Source organism: Orycteropus afer, unplaced genomic scaffold, assembly GCF_000298275.1.
Source record: "Orycteropus afer afer isolate SDZICR_OR568_19922 unplaced genomic scaffold, OryAfe1.0 scaffold00012, whole genome shotgun sequence".
Classification (NCBI taxonomy): domain Eukaryota; kingdom Metazoa; phylum Chordata; class Mammalia; order Tubulidentata; family Orycteropodidae; genus Orycteropus; species Orycteropus afer.
In genome coordinates, this window is record NW_006921599.1 from 14,863,752 (window position 1) to 14,890,586 (window position 26,835).

The 26,835-nt window shown below is 38.6% G+C and overlaps 1 protein-coding gene across 1 annotated transcript in view; it reads right to left on the bottom strand.

The window, feature by feature from the left end:
• The window catches only part of KIF13A (kinesin family member 13A), a 287,512-nt gene that overhangs the window by 31,093 nt on the left and 229,584 nt on the right, over window positions 1–26,835 (bottom strand). The window contains 13 exon segments of the mRNA XM_042782437.1: window positions 2,083–2,138; window positions 4,518–4,644; window positions 6,379–6,478; window positions 8,655–8,693; window positions 12,235–12,381; window positions 12,563–12,695; window positions 14,230–14,381; window positions 16,569–16,742; window positions 17,889–18,050; window positions 20,893–21,042; window positions 21,770–21,910; window positions 22,819–22,981; window positions 24,365–24,578. Coding sequence (XP_042638371.1) covers window positions 2,083–2,138; window positions 4,518–4,644; window positions 6,379–6,478; window positions 8,655–8,693; window positions 12,235–12,381; window positions 12,563–12,695; window positions 14,230–14,381; window positions 16,569–16,742; window positions 17,889–18,050; window positions 20,893–21,042; window positions 21,770–21,910; window positions 22,819–22,981; window positions 24,365–24,578 — 1,758 coding nt within the window.

A 26,835-nucleotide genomic window follows, 5' to 3' on the forward strand; every position in this document is an offset into this window, starting at 1 on the left:
CTTATCTGGAATGTCCTAATTTCACCATTATATTTGAGGGACAGTTTTGCTGGGTACATAATTCTTGGTTGGAAATTTTTCTCTTTTAGGGGTTTATATATACGATCCCATTGTCTTCTAGCCTGAATGGTTTCTGCTGAGAAATTCGAGCGTTAGTCTTATTGGTTGCCTCTTGTAGGTAACTTTTTGTTTTTCTCATGGTGCTTTAAGGATTCTTTCGTCTTTGGTTTTGATGAGTTTGATGATGATATGTCTGGTTTATTTTATTTTGGGTTCTATCCTGTTTGGGGTTCACTGGACTTCCTGAATGGATATATTTTTATCTTTCATCATACCAGGAAAATTCTCTTCCAACAAATCTTCAACAATTTTCTCTGTGGTTTTATTTGTGTCTTCCTGTTCTGGAATTCCAATTACACATAGGTTATTCCTTTTGATGGTATCCCACATGAATCTTAGGCTTTCTTCATTTTGTCTTGATCTTTTTTTCTGATTGATCCCTTTCCAAAGAAGTGTTCAGCTATTTGCCTTCCATCTCACCAATTCTGTTTTCCACTGATTCAATTCTGCTCCTTTGCCCATTCAATGTCTTACCTATTTCTGAAAACTTAGTATTAATCTTATGAATTTCTGTGTGTAGATGTATCATTTCTAATTTTTCATTTATTTTGTCATTTTGTTCTTGTATTGTCTTTTGAAATTGTTCTAGGGTTTTCTCTGTGTTTTCCTGATCTGTCTCTCAATTCATTGAAGATATCTAAATATAATTCTTTTGAATTCCTTATCAGGGAGTTCTAATGCTGTGTCTTCCTCAGGGATGTGTTTTGGGTCTGGTCCCTTGTCCCTTGTCCCTTGTTTCTCCTGCTTTATCTTGCTTCTTTGTGTGAACTGTGATGCTCTGTTGTCTCTGAGGCATTGTGATGTTTTTGTGTTTATATTTAGTTGGTGATTGTATGTTGGAGTGACTTGCCCACGATTTTCGTTTTCTTTGTTTTGTTTGTATGTTATTTATGCAAGCAGGGTATTGTGGTGTGCTTCTCTATTCTCTAGTTAACAGCACTTATACACTCACCACCTGTCTCCTTTCCTGTTGTCAGTCTCTCGTATGTCTCTGCTGACCTTGGCAAACAGAGCCTATTCTTAGGTCCCTGAAATCTGAATGAGGATGCTGTCACTTTAAAATCCAAAATGGTTGCCATTTAGAAAGATTCAAAATGGCTGTTCCCTCGGTCACTTTAAATATCCAAATGGCCACCACTTATAAACATTCAAAATGACTGTGCCATCGGTCATTTTAAATATCCAAAATGGCTGCCATGTGTAAACAATCAAAATGGCTGCACCCTCGGTCACTTTAAATATCCAGTATGGCTGCACCCTCAGTCACTTTAAATATTCAAAATGGCTGCCATGTGTAAACAATCAAAATGGCTGCACCCTCCAGATGGCAGAAAGTCAACAGCTCAGGTTTTCACACTGCTTGCTGTTTCCCTTCCTAGTCATAGGCCACCAGCGCAGTTGTCCCTGCAGCCCTTGGTGACCAGGGCTGATCTTTAGGTCGATTCTCAAGTCCCAACACCACTTGGAAATATTCAGGCTATTGGTCCCGTCAGAGTAGCTGAGAGTCCGCAGCTCCGACCGTCTCTGTACTCACTGTTTTAGTTCAGGTTTTTCCACTAGTTGGTGCCTAATCTATTTCTGCATAGTTCCTTTCAAAGCTCAGGGCTCCAGGATTATCTTCTGTATCTCTGTCAATTGGTTTTTTCTTTTCTTTGTTGAAGAGGGTCTATGTTGCTTGTCTGCCTATTCCTCCATCTTACCGGAAGTCCGGGTCCATTAATGTTTGAGAGCAACTGCTTTAATGTGTTTGTATGCAGTTCTTGATCTCCCCAAGCACTCTATTTTTTAGATTAAACATCCACATCTCTCTTCCAGTGATTCTATATCTTATGCTTATATCTCTAGACATGGCACATGAGTGATTAGAAAAGTGATTTGAAGATGAAAAGGATATGGGTCTGAGGAGATTACAAGCCTTAATGGAAATGGCATAACACCCCAGACCTTTCAGTATTTACTTACCATTCAAATCAAGGAAGAGAACTGGTATGTGGGTTTCCATTCCAGGAGGTGGGATCCTAAATTTAACAACAAAATTTAATCATAACCAAGTACGTGTTTTATATTCTGTCACATAACTAATAAAATACCAGAGAGGCATGGAACCATGGGAGTACCACTGTGAGATACAAGTTCTATTAGTGAAATACTTTCACATTTTTTGGCTTCACTGTTAAATCATAGAAATTATGTGGCTTATATAAATTAACACAGACTGGGAAGAAAGGTCTATCTTTTGAAAATTAGCCCATGGAAACCTATGGATCACAACAGAATACTGCCCAACTTGCTTGTCCTAGACATGCCATCAGGAAAGATCAGTCCCTAGAGGAGAACAGCATGTCTGGTGGGGGAGAGTGTCAGCAAGGGCAAGGGAGACTCTTGGTGAGGAACACACCACAACAATGGACTCGAACATGCCCGTGATCATGCAGCTGATGCAGGACCAGGCAATGTCTCGTTCTGTTGTATTTAAGTCCACCACAAGTCAGAGTCACCTCAACAGCAGCTATCTAATTAGTTAAAACAAAGCCTTTCTAAAACTATTTCTATTGATGGAAGGAAAGGAGAGAGATGTTAGTATAGGAATAAGGGACAGGACTGGAGCCTAGAGGAAGTAAACAAAAGGAACAATATTTAAAAAGAACAAAGGAGAAGAAAATGAAAGATTTGACAGGAGGAAAGAGTGTGTGTAAGAGAGAGAGAGAGTAAGGCTGTGCCCTGTCAAAAACTGGCCTAAAAGTATTAGAAACACTGGGGGCCTTGTAAAATGAATAGTCCTGGGTGCTATCCTTTCTCTTCTACATGACAATGACTAGGGATGGAACCCGGGACTCTATATTTACCAACATTCAAGATGATCTTGGACATACAAAAGTCTGAAAACATCTCAAATAAGAAGGACTGGGGTTAGGAGAAGAGCTAGCCTAGGAGGAGGCCTTGAGGAACAAAGGAACAAAACAGGATTAGAACAAAATGGATATCCACAGTAAGTGGCTGGTAGCTACATTCATGTGACCTACAGGGCCTTGCACAACAGGAACATTTGCAGTGAGAAATAATACCTTACAAATTGTATGCTTGTAAATTCAGATTTTCAAGTTTTATAAAACAGATCATGAAATAAATTACACTTCCATTAATCGTTAAGTAAAACAAACGAGCAAACAAAAATGGTTGCCGTGTAGTTGACTTTGACTTATGGTTGCCCGTTGTGTGTCAGAACTGTGCTTCATAAGGTTTTCAGTGGCTATAATTTTTGGAAGTAGATCACCAGGCCTTTCTTACAAGGCATCTCTAGGTGGATTTGAACCATCAACATTCCTGTTAGTAGGTGAGTGCTTAACTGTTTGCACCATCCAGGGACTTCTCCATTTATCATTACAGACATCAATAGCATCACAAATATTTCTATGCCTGCCCAAAGAAGATGATGGGCATTGTACATTTGATGTACACAAGGAATATGATTTTTCTTAAATACCTAGGACATTTAATAAGAAGAATGAGAGCACAAAGCAAAAGCAACTAGCATTCAATGAATGGGCACCATGTACAAGTTATTTTATATACATTATCTCTAATCCCCACAAAAGTACCAAAAAGGTAATTCCACTAATAGATTTGGAAAGAAAGCTTCAGGTAAGTTAAATAATTTGCTTAAGGAAACACAGTTAAGAGCTGTATCTGGAAATGAAATCCAGATCTATTTGACTCCATAGCCTATCATGCTACGTAGCTTCCTATGAGCATACATAGGATTGATCAATTGATCGATTCATCGTTGAGGCATTTGTTTGTGTATTCATTTGGAGAGACTCTGTAGGCTCCAGAGTTGGAATGGCTGTAATCTTTATGGAAGCCGCTCACTAGGCCCGGATCTTCCATGGTGCTGCTGGGTGGGTTCAAACAGGCAACCTTTGGGTTACTAGCTGAGTGCAGACCATCTGTGCCACCCAAGGGCCTTCATGCATTCACTGTTTATGCAATGCTTAAGTGCTTTCTTACTCTATGCTAGGTACCAAACTAGATAGGCACAAGGGCAAATAAGAAGATACATTTTCTGCCCTCTTCAAGCATACTCTGAAACATCCTTCTTTCAAGCCAAAAGGAAAGCATTTCTGAAGATGACAGAACAATGTCCAAGTTGCTTCTGTAGAGCAAGAGGAGCAGGGCATTTGATTCCTGTCCAGGTAAATGCTCTCTGCCTCCTGTGAGAGGAAGTTGGCTATAATGGGGAAGAAAAGGGAGGCAGTGTTAGTAAGAGTGCCCTTTCCTGAGCAGCTCATGTTGGCTAGCATTTACTATGACAATCCTAGAAAGTCATGTGTATAACTTCTGCCACAGGCACTGTGCACTATCCTACCCAACCTGCCTGAAAGGAAGACAGGACTCACCAGTCAGCAGGCGCCCCAGGAATGCCACTGCCTGGTGCTGGGACGAGCACAGCGTTCCTCTCCTCAGTCAGCCCCACCCATTGCTCCACAAGCCGGGCTTCTCGCTCCACATCGTCCTCTGTTTTCTCTGCAGAACCAAATGAGGGATGAGTGCCAAGAAGAAAGCAAGTGCAATTTCTCAATTTAAAATAAATGAAGAGATTCTCATTCAGTGATAGTCACAAGTGGTTTAAACATCCACTGTGTTCCAAAAAAGGATTTGAGGCTTCTAAGTTCAAGCATGAGTATGCAGATGAGCTCAGAGATGCTAAGCCACTGGCTTAATGTGCTATAAGGCAGGAAGAGTAGAAAGGGCTTTGGGATAGGAATTAGAAGATAGGTTATCTCGCTGGTTCCATAACTTGGGAAAGTTACTCAACAAATGAGTCTTAGTTTTCTAATCTGTTAAACAGGGATACCTGTCATATCCACACATACTTGTTGGCACAATCAAATGAAATAATGGATGTGGCATTGCTTTATAAAAAGACTATATACCATTTTATAAAGACAAAGGATTAAAACCCACCATATATTCCATTCCTTAGAATCAACTTTATTTTCCTCCACAGTCATTATAGGAGCTCTGGTAGCCTAGTGCCTAAGGCACTTGACTGCTAACCAGAAAGCTGGTGCTTCAAACCTACCAGCCACTCCTCAGAAGGAAGGTTGGGCAATCTATTTCCGTAGTGATACAGCCTTGGAAACCCAAGGAGTGGTCACTATGAGTCGGGTCTGACTTGATGGCATAGAACAACAACAACATAGTCATTATGGAAGAGATTTTACTGATATATGCTGAAATCCTCTTACCTACAATTCAATTCCAAGGCTACCTCTATGTAGTCAAAGTGAGTTTTCATTAGCAGTCTGAGCACATATACAAACTGACACCAAGAATGTTGAGCCAGGATGTTTCATTAAGGGAGAATTTTTGCTCACTTCTATATGAAATGGGGGAGCTCTAGTAGTGCAGTGCCTAAGGCATTTGACTGCTAACCAGACAGGTGGTGGTTCAAACCCACCAGCCACTCCTCGGAAGGAACGTTGGGCAATCTACTTCTGTAGTGATACCGCCTTGGAAACCCAAGGAGGGGTCACTATGATTTGGAAGCCACTTGATGGCAGTGAGTTAGTTTTTATATGAAATGAATTCATAGTCATAATGGTTCCTTTGGTGCAGAATCAATCACAAAGAGTGAATCGTAAAGTCAGCATGAGAAACTAAGGATCTAATGAGCATATTTCTACTCCAGAATCTAAGCGAGCCATGGCCACCACTGGCAAATAGCATTCTTGAAGCCAGGTGGCAGGGAGTGGAGCTGCAAGGGGCAGCCCTGAAGGAGCTGAGCTCATGGCTCTGACCAAACAGTAGTTGGGTGGTGACCCGCCAATGCTGTGGTTTCTGAAGTGACTCTTTAAGTGCTGTCAATCCCAGGTTCTGAGACTAGAATACATCATATTGAGGTCCTGATCTTATTTGTGTTTCTCAAAACAAAATTTGACTTTAATGTTTAATGTCACACTTAAAGTACAATTTTATAAAAACTTATTACTTTCATGTTAAGAACCTTTTAAAGTCAACACTCTACAGTAAGATTCACCAGTAGCTAGTTTTGACAAATTCCAAAAACTAAGATACTCTTGTCTAACTAATGTAAGAAAACAACCTACCACTATTGTGTAGAAATGAAAGAGCTATTGTCAGAAAAAGAAATTAATCTCATATGCCTTTTCTTTTTTTTAGTTTGTGGTAAGTATATCACTAACAAAACATGCACCATTTCACAAGTATAGTTCAGTGACATTAAATACCATGTACCTTTTTTATTGCTGACTTTTTTAATTTGTTCATCTAAGTATTCTCGCCGTTTAATAAGTGCATCAGACCACCTCTCTCTTACACAGTTTAAATCTTCTTCCTGATGTCAAAGAGGAAAAACATTTTGCTGTTCAACGCACTTCTTCTTTTTTTTTTTTTTTTTGAAAAGATGTTTATTAGGAAACTTTTCATTAGGGAAGGTCATTGAATATAGGTAGCTGTGTGATTAATATGCAAGAAAGCAAAGAGGCCTCAGTAATACTGCATGCTGATCAAGGACCCAATTACTCAGATATCAAAGACCCTAGATCTCCAAAAGGATGATTATACTTAAAAGCAAGACAAGCTCAAACTACACTGGCTGCTGGATGATTTTTACACTGTGCATTTAAATTGTAGCTATTTACTTGAAAGATTTGTGATTCTAAAGCAGGACACCATGAATAGAGCCCAAACCATTTAACAGCAAATGGAATGAAACAAGACAGCCATTTACATAGTTTATAGTTCAATGGCCTCATAACATGTATTATCTGAATGCAAGAATAAGTAGCCAGAGGCCCTTTCAAACTTGTGGCAAAGCTTTTACTTCCAACCACCATCATGAGGCTACACAAAAACCTCCCATGCAAAAACCCCACATGCAGTCAGCCATGCTTTAAGAAATCCCAGAAGCATCTGGTGGACTTCGCATGAACAAGACAAGAAGCAGCACCCAAACAGCTGGCAGCACATTAGTAGGTGGCATCACTGAGAATCCAAAGATGATGAAAAATTCTCTTTGAGTTCATTGTTTGCTTTCTTTCTTAATGAAATTATGAGAAGGGAAAGAAGACCCACCAATCCTACTCAGACTGCTCTTTGACTTGGCCTAATCCACTCCTTGGAAGGAAGGTTGGGCAATCTACTTCCGTAGTGATACTGCCTCGGAATCCCAAGGAGGGGTTGCTATGAGTCGGGTCCGACTCCACGACACATAACAACAACAACACAAATCTCAGTCTAACACTTAGGACATCACATTGAGAGCTGCTGTCATTGTTAGTTGTTGTGGACTTCAACCCAAGGTGACACCATGTTTTACAGAATGGAACCGCTCCATAGGGTTTTTGTGTCTGTAGTCTTCATGGAAAGGAACTCTGGTGGCACAGTGGTTAAGTGCTTGGCTGCAAACCAAGGGTAGCTGGTTTGAACCTACCAGCAGCTCTGCAGAAGAAAGATGTGGCATTCTGCTTCTGCAAAGTTTACAGCCTTGGAAATAATTTGGTGCAGTTCTACTCTGTCCTATAGGATTGCTATGAGTCAGAATTGGCTTAACAGCAGTGGGTTTTTCAATCTTAATGGAAGCAGATTGCTAGGCCTTTTCTTCCACAGTACCACTAGGGAGGATTGTTTGAACTGCCAAACTTCATTTAGCAATCAAGTGCAAATTGTTTGTGCCACCTAGAGACCTTCTGTTAAGAAGAGACACTGTGCTATTTGAGGAGCTCTGAGGCTTTACCCATAATGCACCACAGTTTACATACAGGAAGGTACACAGGGAAAACATCCTTTTAAAACTTGTGTGAAGAATCTGTGCAAAAGCCAGGGAACCAAATCCAGGAAATATCATCTTGGTTTGCTGCTTTGGACCATTATGATTACCCACATTACATGATGTCAGGTTAGTGAGTCCTGATGACGTAAAACTGCACATCTATACATATTGTTTAGATTTCCAAAAAGAAAAGGCTGAGACTTGAATTTCATAAATCATGGATAACTAAGCTTGTCCCTAATGACAGAAGAAGAAAACTAGCTAAAAGAAAAACAAAAAAACTATGTGTGTAAAATATCTTTACTTTTCTTAGTTAGCCAGAGTCTCTCAAAGTGAAATAGCATATTAGAACAAGATAGAACAATACCCGTTTCTTGGATATAACCAGCAGGTTAGCATAAGAAAGACAAGATTCTAAAGATTATGGATGGATAATTGTGTGACTTTTAAGATCAATAATTTTAATACAGATAATGCTCTTGCTTGAGCAAGGCTTTATAAGCTAGTCATTTGAGATAGCTTAGCAAAAATGTAGTATCTAGTTATAAATTCTGAGCTGACAGGAAAATCTATGGAAATAGTATTGTATCCCTGATTATGCTTAAAGCAAATCAAAAGCCCGTGAAAACTGCACATTCCTGCTCTCCTGTCCTTCCTCCTCCCTGCCCTCTGCTTTGTGAATGCTGGCAATTAGCAGTAGCTGTGCCCCATGCCACAGGATCGACAGCAGCAGCAATACCTGATAACTATCCATATCATCACCATCCTCATCATCTCTCTGGTAGGAAAAAATAAACACAAAGGACATGCATTTTGTTTCTCAAACAATACACAAAGAACATAATTCTTTAATTTAACACACACATTATACTGGACAACACACAACATCAGCATAATAAAACACTTAATTGAATCTAGAAGAGTTTAGTGGATTTAATTCAGTTGTCTTTAATTGTTTAGGGAGTTTAAGGCTTTATAAAGCAAGCAGCCATTTAAAAAGAACTACACATTATGCAAATAGTTGCTATGTATTTATGGGCAAGCTTTTTGACTAGAAGGAGCTCTGGTGGCACAGTGGTTAAAGCATTGGGCTGCTATCTAAAAGGACGGCAGTTGGAACCCACCAGCTACTTCATGGGTGAAAGATGTGGCAGTCTGCTTCTGAAAAGATTTACGGCCTTGAAAACCCTAGGGGCAGTTCTACTCTGTCCTGTAAGATAGCTTTGAGTCAGAACTGACTTGATGGCAGTGGGTTTGGTTTTGGTTTATTTGAGGTTTGCAATGGGCTTAGAAAGCAGGAATGGCAAAACTAGAAAGGATTAGAAAAATCTAGAGACCTCTAGTTTTAGCAATGAGGGCTGGATAGATGAAACAGTTTAACTCAAGGACACATAGATATGGGCAGTGTCAGGACTAGAAGCCAGGCCTCTAGGGTCCAACCCCTTCAGTCTTTGAGAGATCATCACAAGTAAAAGCTCACACGGAACCTAAGGTTTCATCTGGACCATGTTCGATACTATACGATTACAATGAAAGCACAGCAAATTATGTTGAATATGTGGATCTATCAGTATCCACTAGTGACCATAATAAGTCAGCTGGGAGAATTATAAGTGTCTCAAACCGATGGCAACATTTTACACTTTTGTTATTGTTGATAGCTGCCACTGAGTCAATTCCAACTCATTTTATACTAATTACCTAAAATACAAATTTTGACAAACTTTTTTTTTTTTGCAAAATTGAAAATAATTTTAGTTGAGACAATTTTTCTTAGACACAAGAATTTATAAACCCCATCTGTATAGAATAACCATCCATACGAAGGCAGGTTCTATCCTATTTTTATGCAAATAATGTGTATGTTAGACTTTTTGTTTTTGTTTTTGTTAACCCTGCAACCCCCTCTCACATTAGTTTCCTATGTGCACTATGTGATGTGTGTATGTGTGTTATTTTCATGGGTGCATTATATGCATGAAAAAATATGGTACTCAAAATGAATGCTGGGCCTATGGCTACTGGAAGGGCTAACATTCAAACAGGCAGTTCATGAAGTGGCATAGTTATATAAGAGACACTGAACTGTTATTTTCTTCAACTGCTTTTAAAATATAGTTAAAATTATTCTCATCTTTCTGTAGGTTTCAAAATACAGTTGATTTTTCTATCTTAGTTTGATAAATGATAAATCATTACTACTGAAATAACTAATTATGTAAAAGTCTAATACTGAAATAATGTTTCTTAATATTAGTATTAATTCTGAATTAACATGGAGCCCCATATTAATAAAAGTAGTATAGATTCTCTATGATGGATTTTTACAACACAGAGCTACTATAGCAACTAAAAACTTGCATCAACTTTCATGATGCAAAACCTGTGAAATCTGCATATTCTAGGTTGGTCTGAGCTGTTGCATCAAAATAATTCTAAAATAGTATGTCAACAACAACAAAAAGTTATTGGACATGACCTTGAACATGGCAGCAAAAGAAAAACAAATCTTTAAAACAGCTATAGTTTAGATCCATAGGGCTGGTACTATGCTCTTAAAAGAATATGTAGCATTGGGGAAAGGTTGATAATTCAGAGCTCAAATTATGATAATCAGTTTTAACTCAAGGTAGAATTGTTTTTTTTAAAAAATGCAAACAATCAATTAATTCTTATCATGTTCTTAGAATAGGATAGGAGTTCAGCCAGCTGATGAACTATATTTTTTAGGCCATAGTTTAGGACACACAAACTCAATATTTTATCTATGATCAGAGATTTATTAAGTCTCAAAATTTTACTGCAGAAAAGGCCCTCAGAGAATTAAGAAGTTCATGTCATCATTTTAGAAAGTGAAAAGGAAACTCGAAGTTTAATTTATCCAGTCCAGGTAACAATTTAGTAATGCTGAACCTAGAGCTCACATCTCCTGACTTCAAGTCTAGGGTTCTTTCTGTCAAGTCCTGCAGCCACCTGAGAAGATGACAACCAAGGGAGTAAGTAATCTGGGATGAGAATACACACAATTCAATGACTTAATTCACATGCTGCATGCACACAAGGAAAAGTCTGGTAGGTAAAGTCTCTTCCCAAACAGAACAGCCCCCGTCCTTGGACCCTTATTCATCCTCTCCCCCAGGCTTTGAGAGTCAGAGGGGATGTTGGCCTGGGGTAGGCAAGGCAGAGTCTGCCCCAGCTATGCCTTCCTTTAAGCCAAATCATCTGCAATATGGATTTTTAGCTTTCCTAAAACTCTTTGCCTGAATGCTTTAAGGAAACTGAGACAGGTGATGAATCATGTTCAAGATTAGCTGGGCTTATGCCCAGACTTCACAGAGAACCCAAAGGAGAAATGTTTTCTCTTCATCATGATTCTTTATCACCTATGGCAGGGAGGGAGCCAGAATACCCCAATCTGATTCTCCTCAGATACTGTCCATATCTGGTAGTAAACTGAGGATGTAGAATGTAGAGAGGTGTGTGCACTCTTCTATGCCACTGGGGGACAAGTCCTTCATCTCAACGTTTATTCTCATGGAATATTGAAGAGTCCTGACTGATAACCAATCCTTAGGAGTTTTACTGTATCTCTTTTTTTTCCCCCCTAAACAATAAGTAAGATTTAATGCTTGGAGATTAATGAACAAAAATGATCATGAAGTCAACTTTTCATTGTTGTTGTTGTTGTTATGTGCCGTGGAGTTGGCCCCGACTCATAGTGACCCCTCCTTGGGTTTCCGAGGCAGTATCACTACGGAAGTAGGATTGCCCAACCTTCCTTCCGAGGAGTGGCTGGTGGGTTTGAACCGCCAGCCTTCTGGTGAGCAGTCAAGTGCCTTAGGCACTATGCTACCAGAGCTCCTAAAAAAAAAAAATAAATGAGAGGTTTCAAAGTGCTGGTTAATTATGTCAGCATATTGGGCAACACTATGTAACTATGTAACACTATGTAACAACAACAACAACAATTGGGCAACACTATGACAGTAATAAAAGTAGATCAGGTCAGGCAATGATGTCAAATGTCCAACATAATTTGGGTCAGATATAAAATGAAATCTTGCCTAGAGTAAATGAGTATATAGCATTGATATATATGTGTTTATAAATAAAATTATCATTATTAAACTCTAAGCAAATAAAGAATTTTAAATCTAGAAAAAAAGTAATGGATAGAATTGTGAATTGGGTGCAAATATATGTTAATGGTATAGAGATTTGTTATATTCCCAAATAGGTTCCCATGATAGATCATTAACTGATTTAATTCTACATCAACCAATCTTTGTTAAATACTCTTTTTAAGCTCTTTGTCTTACCTGGTAACTGTCCAGCCCTCTTTGGAGTTTGGTAGACCTGGCTGTTACACAGCCAATGGATACTGACAAGATGGCTTCGACCATAAGAGGCAGTGTCCCTGAATGCTGTACAGGCTTCACCGTTACTTGCACTCTACGGGAATGACCCTGCAGAGGTGGAGGTGGGGTGGAGAGTGGGAACCAGTGGGAGAAGAGGGGAGATTGACAATAAAGAAAGGAAAAAAAGTGAGGAACAAAGAGGCAAATAATGAGAAAATGCCCAGAAACTGTGTATAGGAGTGAGACAGAGAGAAAACATGAAAACAAACAAATGAAATACAAACAGCACCTGTCTGAGTTGAAAGATGCCTCCTGTGTTGACATCTTTTGCCTGATGAAGTTCCACGGCAGCATAGTCCCCTAACTCATTAAGTTCTAATATGGAGATCCACATTTCTATTCTGCGAGTTACTTCATTCCATCTGGAAACCACAACCCAACACATAATGATGTCATCATCCAGGGATATCATTAATAACATTAAAAAGCATTTTTACTCACAAAGATTCTTTTCTTAACTCTCAAAGCAACCCTATGGTATAAGCTCTTTTTATTTATTTTTATTAAGGTATAACTTACATTCAGTGAAATGGCAAGATCTTCAATATGCAATTGGATGCACTTTAACAAATGTAACTCATACCACTATGACTTACAAAGTTTCTCCATGTCCCATCCCATATAATCTCCTCACTCCCTAGAGTAGCCATTTAAACTCACAGATTAATTTTGCCTCTTCTAGAACTTTACATAAATGGAATCAATGTCGTATGCCCTCTTGTGTGTCTGGCTTCTTCCCTTCAGCATAATGTTTTTGAGATTCACCCAAATGTCTATCAATAGTTCCATTGTTTTTACTGCTAAGTAGAATTCTATTGAATGAATATGCCATAATTTGTTTATCCATTCTCCTCTTGAAGGACATTTGGGTTGTTTGCAATTTTGAGGTATTATGAACAAAGGTGCCGAGAAAATTTGTGTACAAATCTGTTTGTGAACTTATGTTTTCATTTCTCTTGGGAAAGTACCTAGGAGTGGGATTGTTAGGTCATAGAAAAGGTGAATGGTCCACTTTATGAGAAACTGACTGTTTTACGGCTTCCTTATTCATTTCCATGAATGTGCTTTTATTTATTTTATTTATTTATTTTCTATTGTGATTTGGGTGAAAATTTACAGAGCAAATTCACTTTCCATACAGCAGTTCACATACACTTTGTCTCATGACATTGACTACAGTTTACCCCAATGCAGCAGCTCCCCTCCCACTTCCTCCCAATAGTTACCTCTTCCCTGTGTCCATCCCTCCATGCACTCCTGCCCCCTGAGCTGTCTCCCTGTCTACAAACACCCTTTCTTTCTCCCATGATTGTTCTCTCTAAGGAGTGCATTTACCTTGGGTAAATGTTCAACTCATATGCCTGTCTTTTGTTTGGCTGGAAGCCACAAGTGTGGGTTCAATTTCCATGAAAGTGCTTTTGAGTAGCACAAGGTTTTCAATTTGATTAGGTCCAATTTATCTACTTCCTCTTCCAATAGTTAGTGCTGTCTGTAATCTTCTCTGAGGTTCTGTGACTACCCTCAAGTTGTGAAGAAATCTTCCTGTTTTCTTTTAGAAGCTTTATAGTTTTAACTTTTATATTTGAGGTTAGGATACATCTCAAATTAATTTTTGTATGTGGTGTGAGGTAAGAATCAAGGATAATTCTTCCCCCCTCCTTGTGTACATACAGTTGTTTCAGTCTCATTTGTTCAAAAGACGTTATTTTCTCCATTGAAATCACTTGGTGCCTGGTAGTTCCATTTATCACCCTTTTTTGGAAAGGATAAAACAGGCTCAGAGAGGCTAAGTATTTGCAGCAGGCCCCAGAGTACACAGTAAAGAGCTGGTACTCTTATCTACTGTCCAAGGGCTAATTCTGACCCTGTGCTTGGAGCTCACAGCCAAGTACACACCTGTCATGCAGGGTCCTTGTCTTAGCATGAAGGGAATCAACTTCCCAGATGGAGCTACCATTTCCAGCACATCGGTGGCCCCACACTTCAATTGCCAATGCTCCATCTGAAATGAACTCTAGGAATTCTTCTGTGACATTCACCACATAGTCCTGGGATAAGGGGTAGAAGGAAACAGCAAGAAGACTTATGCATAGAGAAGCCTCTGAGATTTCAACTGTACATAGATTCAGTTTGGAATACATTAACCTGACTCAACCTTAAAATCATCTCTCAAGTTTTATAGAAAACCAAAGAACCACAGACTATTATATCTGGAAGGGAGACTATAAGGCAATTTAATTCAACCTCATTCTTTCATAAATGAGGGAGCTGAAGAAAGCAACTTGTCCAAAACCATACTGCTTGTAGTTGGAGAGCTGAATTAGGTTCACGTTCCCTTTCTCCTCAATCTTTCTTAGCTCCACAATGCCACTATGACTTCCAGTTGGCATAGGTTAATTTAGCGCTCCATGCACTCCTGCCCCCTGAGCTGTCTGTGCATAAACAGCCCTTCTTTCTCCCATGATTGTTCTCTCCAAGGAGTGTATCTACCTCAGTAAATGTTCAACTTATATGCCTGTCTTTTGTTTGTCTGGAAGCCAAGATAGGAACTTCTGATTGTTCCTTCCTATGACTTAGGAGAACAATAACTGAATTAAACTTTAAATAATTACCTTTACAATTCTATGCTCTTAAACTCTCCCACCCCAATTCCTTATTCTGAAATGAAAATAGTTAACTGTGAGGAAATGAATACTGAAGAAGTAGGTGGCAAATCACCTATAAAAATGCAGTGAGCAAGAAATCAAGCCAATTTTCCTTCCATTGGCCTCTATGGAATCTTGGAGACTCTCTGTAATTCTAATTTCTGGGAACAGCTGGGCTATACTGATTTAACCTTACACTATCCCTCTTCTTTATTTCATCTAGAGACAGTCAGAATTTTAGAAGAAAAGGAAACTTAATAGTCAATTAGTACAATCTACACATTTTAGAGATGAAAAAACAAAGATTCAGTGAGGATGTTGTAGCCCTTCCAAGTCACACAGTGAATCCAGGGGCCTTGGGACAGTGATAATTAGTGGTTAATTAGGATGTATTTTTAATTTAGATTTCACCCTTGTAAATAAGCAGCTTTGAAGAGCCCAAAGAAAAGTGGGTAATAATTAAAAGGGTATTCAGAAAACAATAAAAATGATCAACAAAGATTTTTAGAAATGGCTTGTTAAATACAGGTAAAGAAACATGGCCTATTTATTGCCAGTAAAAGACCCGTGCCTTTATATAAGTGAAATTTTATGAGTAATGAGGTGGATCTATTTTCTAGGTGGAGAACCAGAGAGAATGGACATAATTCAGGTTTCAAGTATCTATCTATTAAGGACCTTCCAAGGAAAAATAGAACTATGAAGTGGATGCAATCTAACTGACTTATTGGCAGTCAAGCATGAAAGCAAGGGAGAGTGGGTGACCTCTCAAAGCAGATTCATCCAATGTTCATCAAAATTCACTGTTCCCATTTCATATATGTTTTTAAAATTCATAGGATATATTAGAATGTCAGGAGCTCTGGTAGCATAGTGCCTAAGGCATTTATTTGACTGCTTATCAGAAGGCTGGCGGTTCAAACCCACTAGCCACTCCTTGGAAGGAAGGTTGGGCAATCTACTTCCGTAGAGATCCCCCCTCGGAAACCCAAGGAGGGGTCACTATGAGTCAGATCCAACTCGATGGCAGTGCGTTTTTTATTAGAATGTTATGTTGCATTTCCAAAAAAAGAGATAGAGAAGCATTTATATCAACTTACATGCTAAGATGTCCACATATATTAAAATAATCAGATGTAAATCTGTGGAATATATAACATGATTCCCTATTTGTAATAAAAAATGTTTAAGAAGTTATACACACATGACGGACTGTAAATATATATATCCATGCTCATTCATGGGTATATACATTTACCATCACATATAAAACTTGTAGAGCATAATTTAGTATGTTTAATAGTTTATTAAAACTTTAGTTTCTTAAAATATGTAGCAAACTGCCATTGGTGGCTACACCTCTAGGGAATAAGATTCTAGGTAAAGGTTTTTTTAGATTTTATTTTCAATGATTCCCAATTATTTGAATTTGTAAATCCATTTTGTACTTATAGAATGAAAATATATTTTGAGGTTAAAATAAATAAACAAATTAATTAATAAAAAAAATTCTTAGGGAAAATCTTCAAGATCTTTGAATTTTACATGACCCAGCTGCCTCCAAATAACGTTTTGTAACGTCATCTGTACCTTACAGTGAGAGAAAGTCACTGTGTACTGGGCATCCTTGGACTGTGGAGAAGGCACTTCTGGGTCCACCACAGGTGCAGCCACTGTAGACTCACACTGGTCCCAGAATGTGTATTGACAGAAGACAAAATTCGAGAGGTTTAAGGGCAGCCCAGATGCCTCTTTAATTTTCACCTGAAGAAAGAAAAATGCAAATGTGACCCCAATAAAAGAAAAGAAACATTTTAAAATTATGCTGACCACCTCAAATTTAAGAAGGACCTCTGGTAGCACAGTGCCTAAGGCATCTGACTGCTAACCAGAAGGCTGGTGGTTCAAACCCATGAGCCAGTCCACAGAAGCAAGACTGATCGATCTTCTGTAAAGATTTACCTGAATCAGAATCAACTCAATGGCAGTGGGTTTGGTTTTTTTGGTTTCTGGTTTTCAAATTTAAGGGTAAGTGATGTAATAAATCAGTCATCCATTTGACACCTGTAAATATTTGGCATCATTTCATAAGGGTTCTACCTACAACTAAATCTGTAGCATAGTGTTCTAACTATAGTATATAACTTGGCAACAAATGCATACATCTCCCTAAAATTTTCTTAATGACCAAGTTTCTTTCTCTTTTTTATAAATTGTGATTTGGGTGAAAATTTACAGAGCAAATTTACTTCCCATACATCAGTTCACATACACTTTTTCTCATGACATTGACTATGATTTACCCCAGTGCAATAGCTCCCCTCTCACTTTCTCCTGACACTGTCCATCCCTCCATGCGCTCTTGCCCCCTGAGCTGTCTCTCTGTGCCTAAACAGCCCTTCTTTCTCCCATGATTGTTCTCTCCAAGGAGTGTATTTACCTCAGGTAAATGTTCAACTCCTACGCCTGAATGACCAAGTTTCTTATATCAATGTAAACTTTTCTAAAAAGAAAATTAACTAAGCAACATAAAACCAGTGACCATTGATTCTGAGTCATGGCAAACCCATGTGTGTCAGAGTAGAACTGTGCTCCATACGGTTTTCAGTGGCTGATTTTTTACTAGGCCTTTCTTCCAAGGCATCTCTGAATGGATTCAAACCTCCAACCTTTCGGTTAGCAGCTAAGCATATTAATAGTTTGTACCACTCAGGGACTCCAACTAAGCAACATATACTACTTTAACTAATTAAACAACACACACTTCTTATATGCCAAATAAATACATATATGCTTTTGAACTTTTATGCAACTGCCATCAGAAATTGCTCCATGGTTCTAGAAAAGGACTGTCCACCACTGTATTTTAAAAGGTCATGTAGATGAGCCTCCCTATCCCTGTCCGCTCACCCGGCATGTCAGTTTTTTGACTCGGTGAATGATTTCCCCACTGCTGTCTACAACTTCCAGGCTCCCACTTTCACTGGAGTTCTCCGAGGAGTCATCCTCCACCACGCGCTCTGGAACAGCTCCTGTTACACGCATCACTTCCACGTGGAGACGCCCTGCAACCTGGGTCAAGGGAAGAGAATCTTGAGTTCAAAGGCATCCCATGCACAACCTGGTCCAACATTGACCAGAGGCAGAAACACATTCTACAGTATCCCTGATGAACAGCTCTGAAGTTACTGCTCGGTTATTTCCAGCAATGGGACACTCCCTCCTCCCAGAGCCACGTCATACCACTGCTTGCCCCTGCAACCAACCTGCCTTATTTTGAGCCTGATTTGCCACCCTGAAACTTGTCTTTTGAAATCATCCCTGGTCTTATCCCTCTTCTACAGGACAGCCCTGGAATAAATTCAAGGCAGCTATCATATTCTCCCTGGAGTTACCTATTTCCTTTGTTTGTTTGCATAGTCATTCATTTATTCACTTCATCAAATGCTTCTTGAGCACCTAAATTCAATACTAAATACTTTCTGGAACTAAGTACTTAAAATACCAAGATAAAGATATGGGTGCTGCTGACCTGCTGACAGGAAGCTCATAATCAAATGGGGAAAGAGAGAGAACTAAAAGAAATAAGAGTGGAAAATAGTTGCTATAATGGAGATAAAGGCAGGCTGTTACGGAATATATTTATCTACTCAACAAATATTTACCAAGAACCTACTCTGTACCAGGAACTGTGCTAAGCACTGTCTTTACAATAGTAAACCAAACAGACAGGGTTGCTGGCCTCATGGAGCTTTTACTCTCTTGGGAGTAGAGAACAGGTATGTAACTCAGAGGAGCTAGGAGCAGGATGAAGGGCTCCATGAGGTGGCAACACCAGACCTATTCCAGGAGGAACAGCATATGCTAAGTCACAAAGGTATGAGAAACTAGTTCTTTTAAAAACTTTTTTTTTTTTTTTTTAATGTCCTCACTTTCCTGGTGGTTCTTTGACATGTACCTGTTTAATAGTGTCCCTCTTAAAGCTGGTTGCAGAACTGAGTTATATTATGGGGGTTGTGCTGAAATGTGCCTTCCCTGAGAGCTTTGATTGGCTGAGCTATGTTTTCATGACAGAGTTTAAGGACGTGCAGGTGGTAACTATAACACAGGGTTTGTGCCAGTGTTGCTGTCATCTTGGAGTAAATAACGATGGTTAGTTTTTTAAAATCCAATTTCCACATAGCAACTAGCACTGGCTCCAAATACCTGAGAAGAATTAGTTCATAATATGTGACAAATTAGACAAATATGGGAGACGTAGTAAAAGGAAAAACAAACAAGCAAAAAGAAAGCACCTAGCAGACAATGTTTCATAAGCTTTTCTGGGTGTTTTTTGAGAATCTAATACATTTTAAATGTAATTTCAAGGAGCTTCACAAAATACCCAAGCACACCATGGACCCTAGCTAAAGAACTCAGGACATGAGGCACACCTATTGTATTTTTCTCTCTAAATTTTATTTTGGTGGTGGTGTTGAGAATACACACAGCAAAACATACACCAATTTGACAGTTTCTACGTGTATAATTTAGTGACACTGGTTACATTCTTTGAGTTGTGTAATCATTCACACCTTCCTTCCCTGAGTTGTTCCTCCCTCCTTAACATAAACTCATTGCTCCCTAAGGTTCCTATCTAAACTTATGAGTTGTTGTCTATATGATCTCATCTGGTAGCTCTTAAAAAAGCATAATGCTTTTTCTTTTATTAGTTAAACTAAACTACTGCTCAGTTTTAAAAATGACTTTTGGATATCTTTAGTTTAAGGTTTAAAGATTATCTCAGGACAATTGTTTCAGAGGTTCACACTACCCCCTCCCTCCTCCCCTCTCACCCAATGGCTCTAGAAAGTCGAATCCATGAGAATTTGAAATTCTTTTCTGAGGCATGCCTATTTTTAACATGGGAAAGAGCACCTCTTGTCACTGGTCTGCTACAGCAGAATATGTACACGTAGATGGTACACTTACACCACCACCGTTAGGAATCGGGGATCTATTTCCCAGCTTCACTTTGGGCAGAACAGTAACTTCTCCTCAGCCTATGCTAAGAATCACAAGAAACAACTTAGTAGTTCAAGTCTGTATGTTATTGAAGGATGGGCTAGGAAGTAAGCATTAAAAATCAAAACAATTGATGAAATGTCTAAAAAAATTTTTTTAAGTTTGTTGTTGTTGTTGTTATGTGCCGTCGAGTCGGCCCCGACTTATAGCGACCCCTCCTTGGGTTTCCGAGGCAGTATCACTATGGAAGTAGGATTGCCCAACCTTCCTTCCAAGGAGTGGCTGGTGTATATTTGAATATTTTCTGATTTATCTTAAGTCCACATAAAGATAATATATCTAAATAACTGAAATATGAGAGTTCAAAAGGAGTAATAATGGGATATTTAAGCTTTATATATATATATATGTGTATATATATATATACACATATACATATACGTGTGTGTGTATATATATATACATATACATATACGTGTGTGTGTGTGTGTGTGTATATATATATATATATATATATATATATATGATTTCAAAATAATCTTCCCAAGTTGTATCTTGTAAAGACTATTTTGGGAGCAGGAGTTGGGAAAGAACTGGAGTGTATCACAAAGACAAGAGATTAAAAGAGAAATTAATGTTGGCCATAGAGCTGAATGAATCTGGTTACCATAGGATTTCTAATTTGATTAAAACAAAAAACTTGTGAACCATAAACATGACTTTCTACAATAATCTTTTATTATTTTAAAACCATGACTTAATTCTGACAGTTTCTATCTATATTAGTAGAGAAAAAGAATATAGATTCTGACTACTCGCCTTAGGTTCTTGATCTACCTCAAGAAAACAAATCGGCTTAAAAACAAACAAAACCCCATTGTCATTTTCTTTGTGGCTGGCCTATCCTTACCTCCCCCTGCTGGCTGATGATGGGAACTGCATACTGGAGTTTCACATCACAGAAGAGGCACTCCAAGAACACATTAGCCACACCAATTAGGTTGTGATTCTCTTGGGCTTCATAGAAAGGGTCACCTCGTTTCCCGCAGAGTCTCTTTGACTGAGGGGTTGGAGGGCAGGGCAGGTGAGTAAGAAATAAAACATCAACTTAATGTTATTAAAGCTACCATTACAATTTTTTTTTTTTAAAAGAAAGCTCTTACCCAAATAAACCAGAAATAAAATTAGGATCACGTCATATAAAGAAAACAAAATTAGCACATGAAAGGGGCTTGTTTACTGGGAAATTAAGTGATATTCACAGGGAGGATTCTTCTTTAGTTATTGCCTTATTTCCCAAAAACACTCTACCTGCAGCCTTTTTCATTTCATTCCATGTGTTTTGCTGCATTTTCTTTTCCAAGTCTTCTCTTCCATTACTAACACCCATAAAATAGATTATGCTTACTAGAATCACTCTGAGCAATCTACCCAGGCATGGTCATAGCTGGCATATATGAACATACACTAATGAATACAGAATTCATCCTGGCTCCATCCAAGCTGATTTTCCCAACCTTTCATTTTGCTTGAAATAGAGTGAAAATACAGCCAGTTAAGAATATGCTATATGTTCTCCTCATTTAGTTCCCATCTGTGTGGGCACCACATGTTACAGTACTGATTCAAGATGATTTTTAATTTACTTTCCAAAGTAAATGGAATGATGTCCAAAGTATCATTACAAATATTCACTGGTACACTCTGTGTATGTGTTCTGATGGCTACATCACTGACATCCTCTGCTTTTAATACACCAAATCTCCTTTACATTTTGTGTCTCTTACCTCTGGAACTTCTTCCTTCCATTCTTGATAAAGGTCTCTCATATCAATTAATTTATTCTCCAGCTTCTCAATGGTCCACACTTGGGTACTCTTTCCTTTCCTCCTCACTTGAATAGCTGGCTCACTCACAATTGCCCCTCTCTGCATAATGAAGTAGAACAAACAAAACAAGCCTTCTAGTTATTAATTCATAAAAGTCATTTATAACTTCTTTTGGAGCTGCTAAAACAATATATGTTAAAGTGCTATGACTGAAAACAGGTGCTCTGGTAGCATAGTGCCTAAGGCACTTGACTGCTAACCAGAAGGCTGGTGGTTCAAACCCACCAGCTACTCCTCGGAAGGAAGGTTGGGCAATCAACAAGCTTGAAAACCACATCAATACATAGAACAGAAGATAAAATCCTACTATCTACGGAAAATTCTGGTTTGCTGCCCATCTTCCATGTATACCAATGCATATACGTGTTATTTTTATCACAATTAGGATCAACCCAAAATATAGGTCTCTGGCTCACTTTCTAGCATGCATGCTGGAAGGAAAAATGAACGGACGAAAGATTGTTTTATTCAACATTTCTCCCTACAGGAAAAATCCTTCAAGTTAAAATGATGGGAAACTTCCAAGTGGCTTTATGTACCTTCTTGGAACATAAAAAGACAGGTATCATGCAAGTCTTCCTTTCTTGTACTAAATTTACTCTTAAAGGGCTACCTTAACAGAACATACACATACCTTCAATATCAGAAAGGAATTATTTTTATGAAAGAGAAAGACAGGCATGATTACTCATAGATACTTCTAGTTGCACTGTTTTAAAGAAAGCAATTAAATTAGCCAGCACTTTAACCACCAGAATTTTCCATATTCCAATCTTAACACATCTAAGAGTAAGAACGGCAATTCTTACCTGAGGATGCATAAATAAAATAAATACCTCTGGTTCATACCTTGTTCCCCTCATGGATGTATGTTTTGGATGCCAGTTTTATTTTGCAGTATTTCCTGCTGTACATCCTGCTTCCTTGTCTTTAACAGCAACTCTTACCTTTCTATTGGCACTGAGGTTTGCAGCAGGGATCTGAAGGGTCACTTGGTAATCAGTGAGTTTGCTCATTTCCTCAGCTAAGAAGTTGGCTTCCCTCACCAACGTATTAGCTTTCACTAGCTGCTCTCGTAGTTTTGCCAGGCTTTGTCGGAAGAGTTCATCCCTGTGGTGCAGGAGAAAAGGAAATGAGGAGACCAAAGAAAAAAGAAAACTAAGATCCTGTTTCTAAATGAGTCGTATTATTAGAAAATGGTAGAAAATTCCTTTTAGGTAATATTTTCCACCTCTTTGTACCAGACCATCTCCTCACCTTCCTTCCTCCCCACCAGGGATCTGTGGGCTGTCTGTTGGAACCACTGATCAAGAGTAAATCTGTGAAGTGGCCTAACTAAAAACCATGTTTTAAATGCTTATGCTATTTTAAAACTAACTAGATTTTGATGTGATGATGTGGGGAAAAATAAATAAAGGAACCCTTTAGGAAAAAGAAACAGTGATTATGATGTCAGTGCTTGGGGGAGTGGGAACTGGGCAGAGGAGGGGGACCTGGTATTAGAAAGAAGACAAGTGTTTTATGTGAGTTCTTCACTTGGTAAAAGGCATGAAATGAGTACTTTTTTGGCAGAAGAATTTCCTTTTCAACTTTCTACACAACAGCACTTTCTGATGAAAGCTTCTCTAACACCGTGACTGGGTCAGAACACTGTTCTGTTTTCCCAATCTTAATCTTTTGTCCCAGTAGCATTTATCATAGTTGTAATTTTTCACTTATTGGTGTAAATATTTGATTAATCAAATAAAAGTAAGATGCCTTAGGGTAGAGACCATGACTTTTTTAACTTGTCACTCCTATACTTAGTTGTAGCCAAGTACATGGCCCATTACAGGATATTCAATAAATGCCCATTGAAAGAAAGAAAAAATGTATCTTTGGATGTCATAGTTGTATCTGGATTCAAAGGTCACCCAGTCCAGTAGGCTGGTCTATGCCTTATATTTGTACACTTCCTGCCATAGGAAAAGGGTGACCTTTGAACATCAACACCTTGACTCCTTTTTCATCACCTTAGAAATGGCACAGAAGATACACAAACAGGATGCGACTTAAGATGCCCTAAAACATATCACACATTGATGCTGCCCTCCCTGCTTTTCTGGAGTCCCTGGATGGTGCAAACAGTTAACATGCTTAGCTGCTAACCAAAAGGTTGGAGGTTTGAGTCCACCCAGATGCATCTAAGAAAGGCCTGAAAATCTTACTTCCAAAAATGCAGCCATTGAAAACACAATGTAGTACAGTTCTATTCCAGAACACCTGGGGTTGCCATGAGTTGGAGCTGACTTAATGGCACATGGTTAAAGGTGAGGGTAGTCTTCAGTCACTAATATTTAAGTACACATACTTCAAATGGATGGTATCTTTGAAAGGAACACTCAGCTGTCGGTAATCCGGATAAAGGACTAAACCCTTCCTTTGCAAAGCTTGGCCCCCTCTGACATGCCTCACAAACTCTTCTCCTGAAGTCACCCAGGTGGCCACTCTTACCTCTCCTCTGCCCATTGGGTCACCTTCTGCTGAGCTGTCTGGCTGCTGTAGGCCAGGTGGTCAGGGCCACTGCTCTGGGGCTGCCTCTCAGGGGAGAGCTGCTGACGGAGTTGCTCCAGCTCTCGCTCGTACATAAGCCGCTGCTCTTCAAGGGCACTCCTCTTTTCCTCTAGGTACTGTTTTTCCAGGACCTGCACCACATTTTGAACTGGGTCTGGTGAGCCAAGAAACAAGGCGAGAAGTCTGTCACTGGTGGCTTCCACAGGCATCTGTGTCCCACCATTAGCCCACTGGGGCTTCCCCCAGCAAGAATCAGCTCCTCTTGCAGAATATGGCCCTTTAAGACACTTTCTGTGAGAGGCCTGAGGGGTCCATCAGATGATATCACCTCAATTTTCTTTTTACTAACATCTTAGATAAATGTCCTATATGTAAGCATTCCCTGTGTCCACTTTCTTTAGTCACTTAGATGAAACTAATCTACTACACGTAAAGGGTAGAGAAATAAAGAGGGTGTGATCTTATCCAGCAAGAAGAAAAACTTCATGAAATCTAGTACAGCTCCAAAGATAGAACCACACACGATTTTACTTTTGTATTAGCCAGTTTCTATTTAGCTTCAGTTTTGGTATAGGACAAAGTGTTTATATTTTTATTTTAACCACAAATCTTGTTACTGTTAAATGTCTCTAATGCAGAAGTAAACTTGCAAACCACAACATATGTCTGAAAGTAATGATTGAGCATACTGTATTTCTTGGGTGCTCATATTCTAAGAGAGCAACTCACATGTAAAAATAACAAAAGAGTTGCTTCCAATGTCTATCTGGTGCACAGTCAGAGCTCACCAACACACATATCAGTGAATTAATAGATGACGCTCAAAGAGGCTACCACCATGATTAGTGGTGGTTCTGCTGTAGGTGGGACTCAACCATAAAGAGCTAACTGATGGGGGTAGGGCGTGAGTTTGGTAATAACCAATGAACTGGATGCCATGGACAAAGATTAAGGTATGGTCACATGTAGAAAGGAGAAAGTTACTCCCTCAGTGAGGAGTCTATAGGGGAGCATCATGTTGAACTATGTGGATAGCAGAGCAAGAAAATCACCAGCATAGTAAATATTTCCTTGAAGTACCTGGGACCTATAGGAATTGAGTTCTCAGATTAACCTGGCACGTAATTTCCTCCTTACACATTTGTGCATTCGTTTGCTATTTACTCCTTGTGCATCCACGTATTTGCCTGCTGGGTGGTGCTACTGTGTTGACTTCTACACATTGGCCCTTTAGTTTAATTTCTAGGTAGAAGTAGAAAATTAAAATGACTCAAGAGGAATTTTTATGTCACCTGATGACTATTGACTAACTTCTTAAAAAATCCTATCAGTTTGTGTAATAGACATGTAAACTGCACTAATTTTCTAGTGAGCCCTATAAGAAAAAAAAAGATAACATGTTAGTTTTTTAAAAAGTAAGGTTAAATAATACAAACAAAAAGTAGGAAGCAATTTTTAAAAATCACAAGATGCACAGAATACAGGTAAGTTGTTTTAATAAAAATGAAAACCACGATGGCAACAAGAATCCTTCTGGCTACTGACTACATTTCAGTATAGAGGTACTATACCCTTTGCATGCATGACCTCATGAAAGTGTTGCAACAACCTAAGGGTGGATATCACGCCCATTTCAGAGATAAGAATACTGAAGCTCAGAAAGGTTAAGTAGCTGACTTTACGATCACATAGCTGGTAAGCGATAAAGCCAGGTTTTAAACTCAGATCAGAGTTAACTGGCTAGGGCTGGGTATTAACTTAGTAATAAATTGACAGAGTATTCTTACCCTCAATGGTTTGCTCAGAAAATTAAGTATGCTAACCAGTAAAGAGCAGAAGCTTTAAAATATAGTTCTCCGCTAATATAAGATTCTTTAATCCAGTATTTTTTAAGAGAAGAATAGTTTTCTTTATAGAGTCCTGATACAGAATCCCTAAAATACATCACTTGAAAAGCTAACAGAAAATGAACTCAGGAAAAAAATTCTCACAGAAAGGCAGATTGTGGGTGGGTAAGACATATTCCATACAGCAACAATCTGTGCATTCCAAAGCACTGGGCCTCCTGACATGGTCCCATAAATTTTGAAGAAAATATGAAAAATATGACAAACTTGTTTGAAGGCGTCTGAAGAAATTTTCAATGTAAAGACAAGAGAACAAAAGTTCTCTCAGAATTTTTACAAAATATATTTCTTACACAGGATATATTCTTTCTCTAGTTAGGCTCTGATTAATTATTTTTAGTTAATTAATTTCAAAATTAAATTAAAATTAATTTAATTTAAAAAAAAAAAAGTAAAAAGAAAGACCAGGGTTCTCACCATTCATTTATATTTCTATAGAATCCTACCTTCAAGGGCTCTAACTTAGTGTTTCTGAATCTTGTCCAGACAGAAAAAACTAGAAAA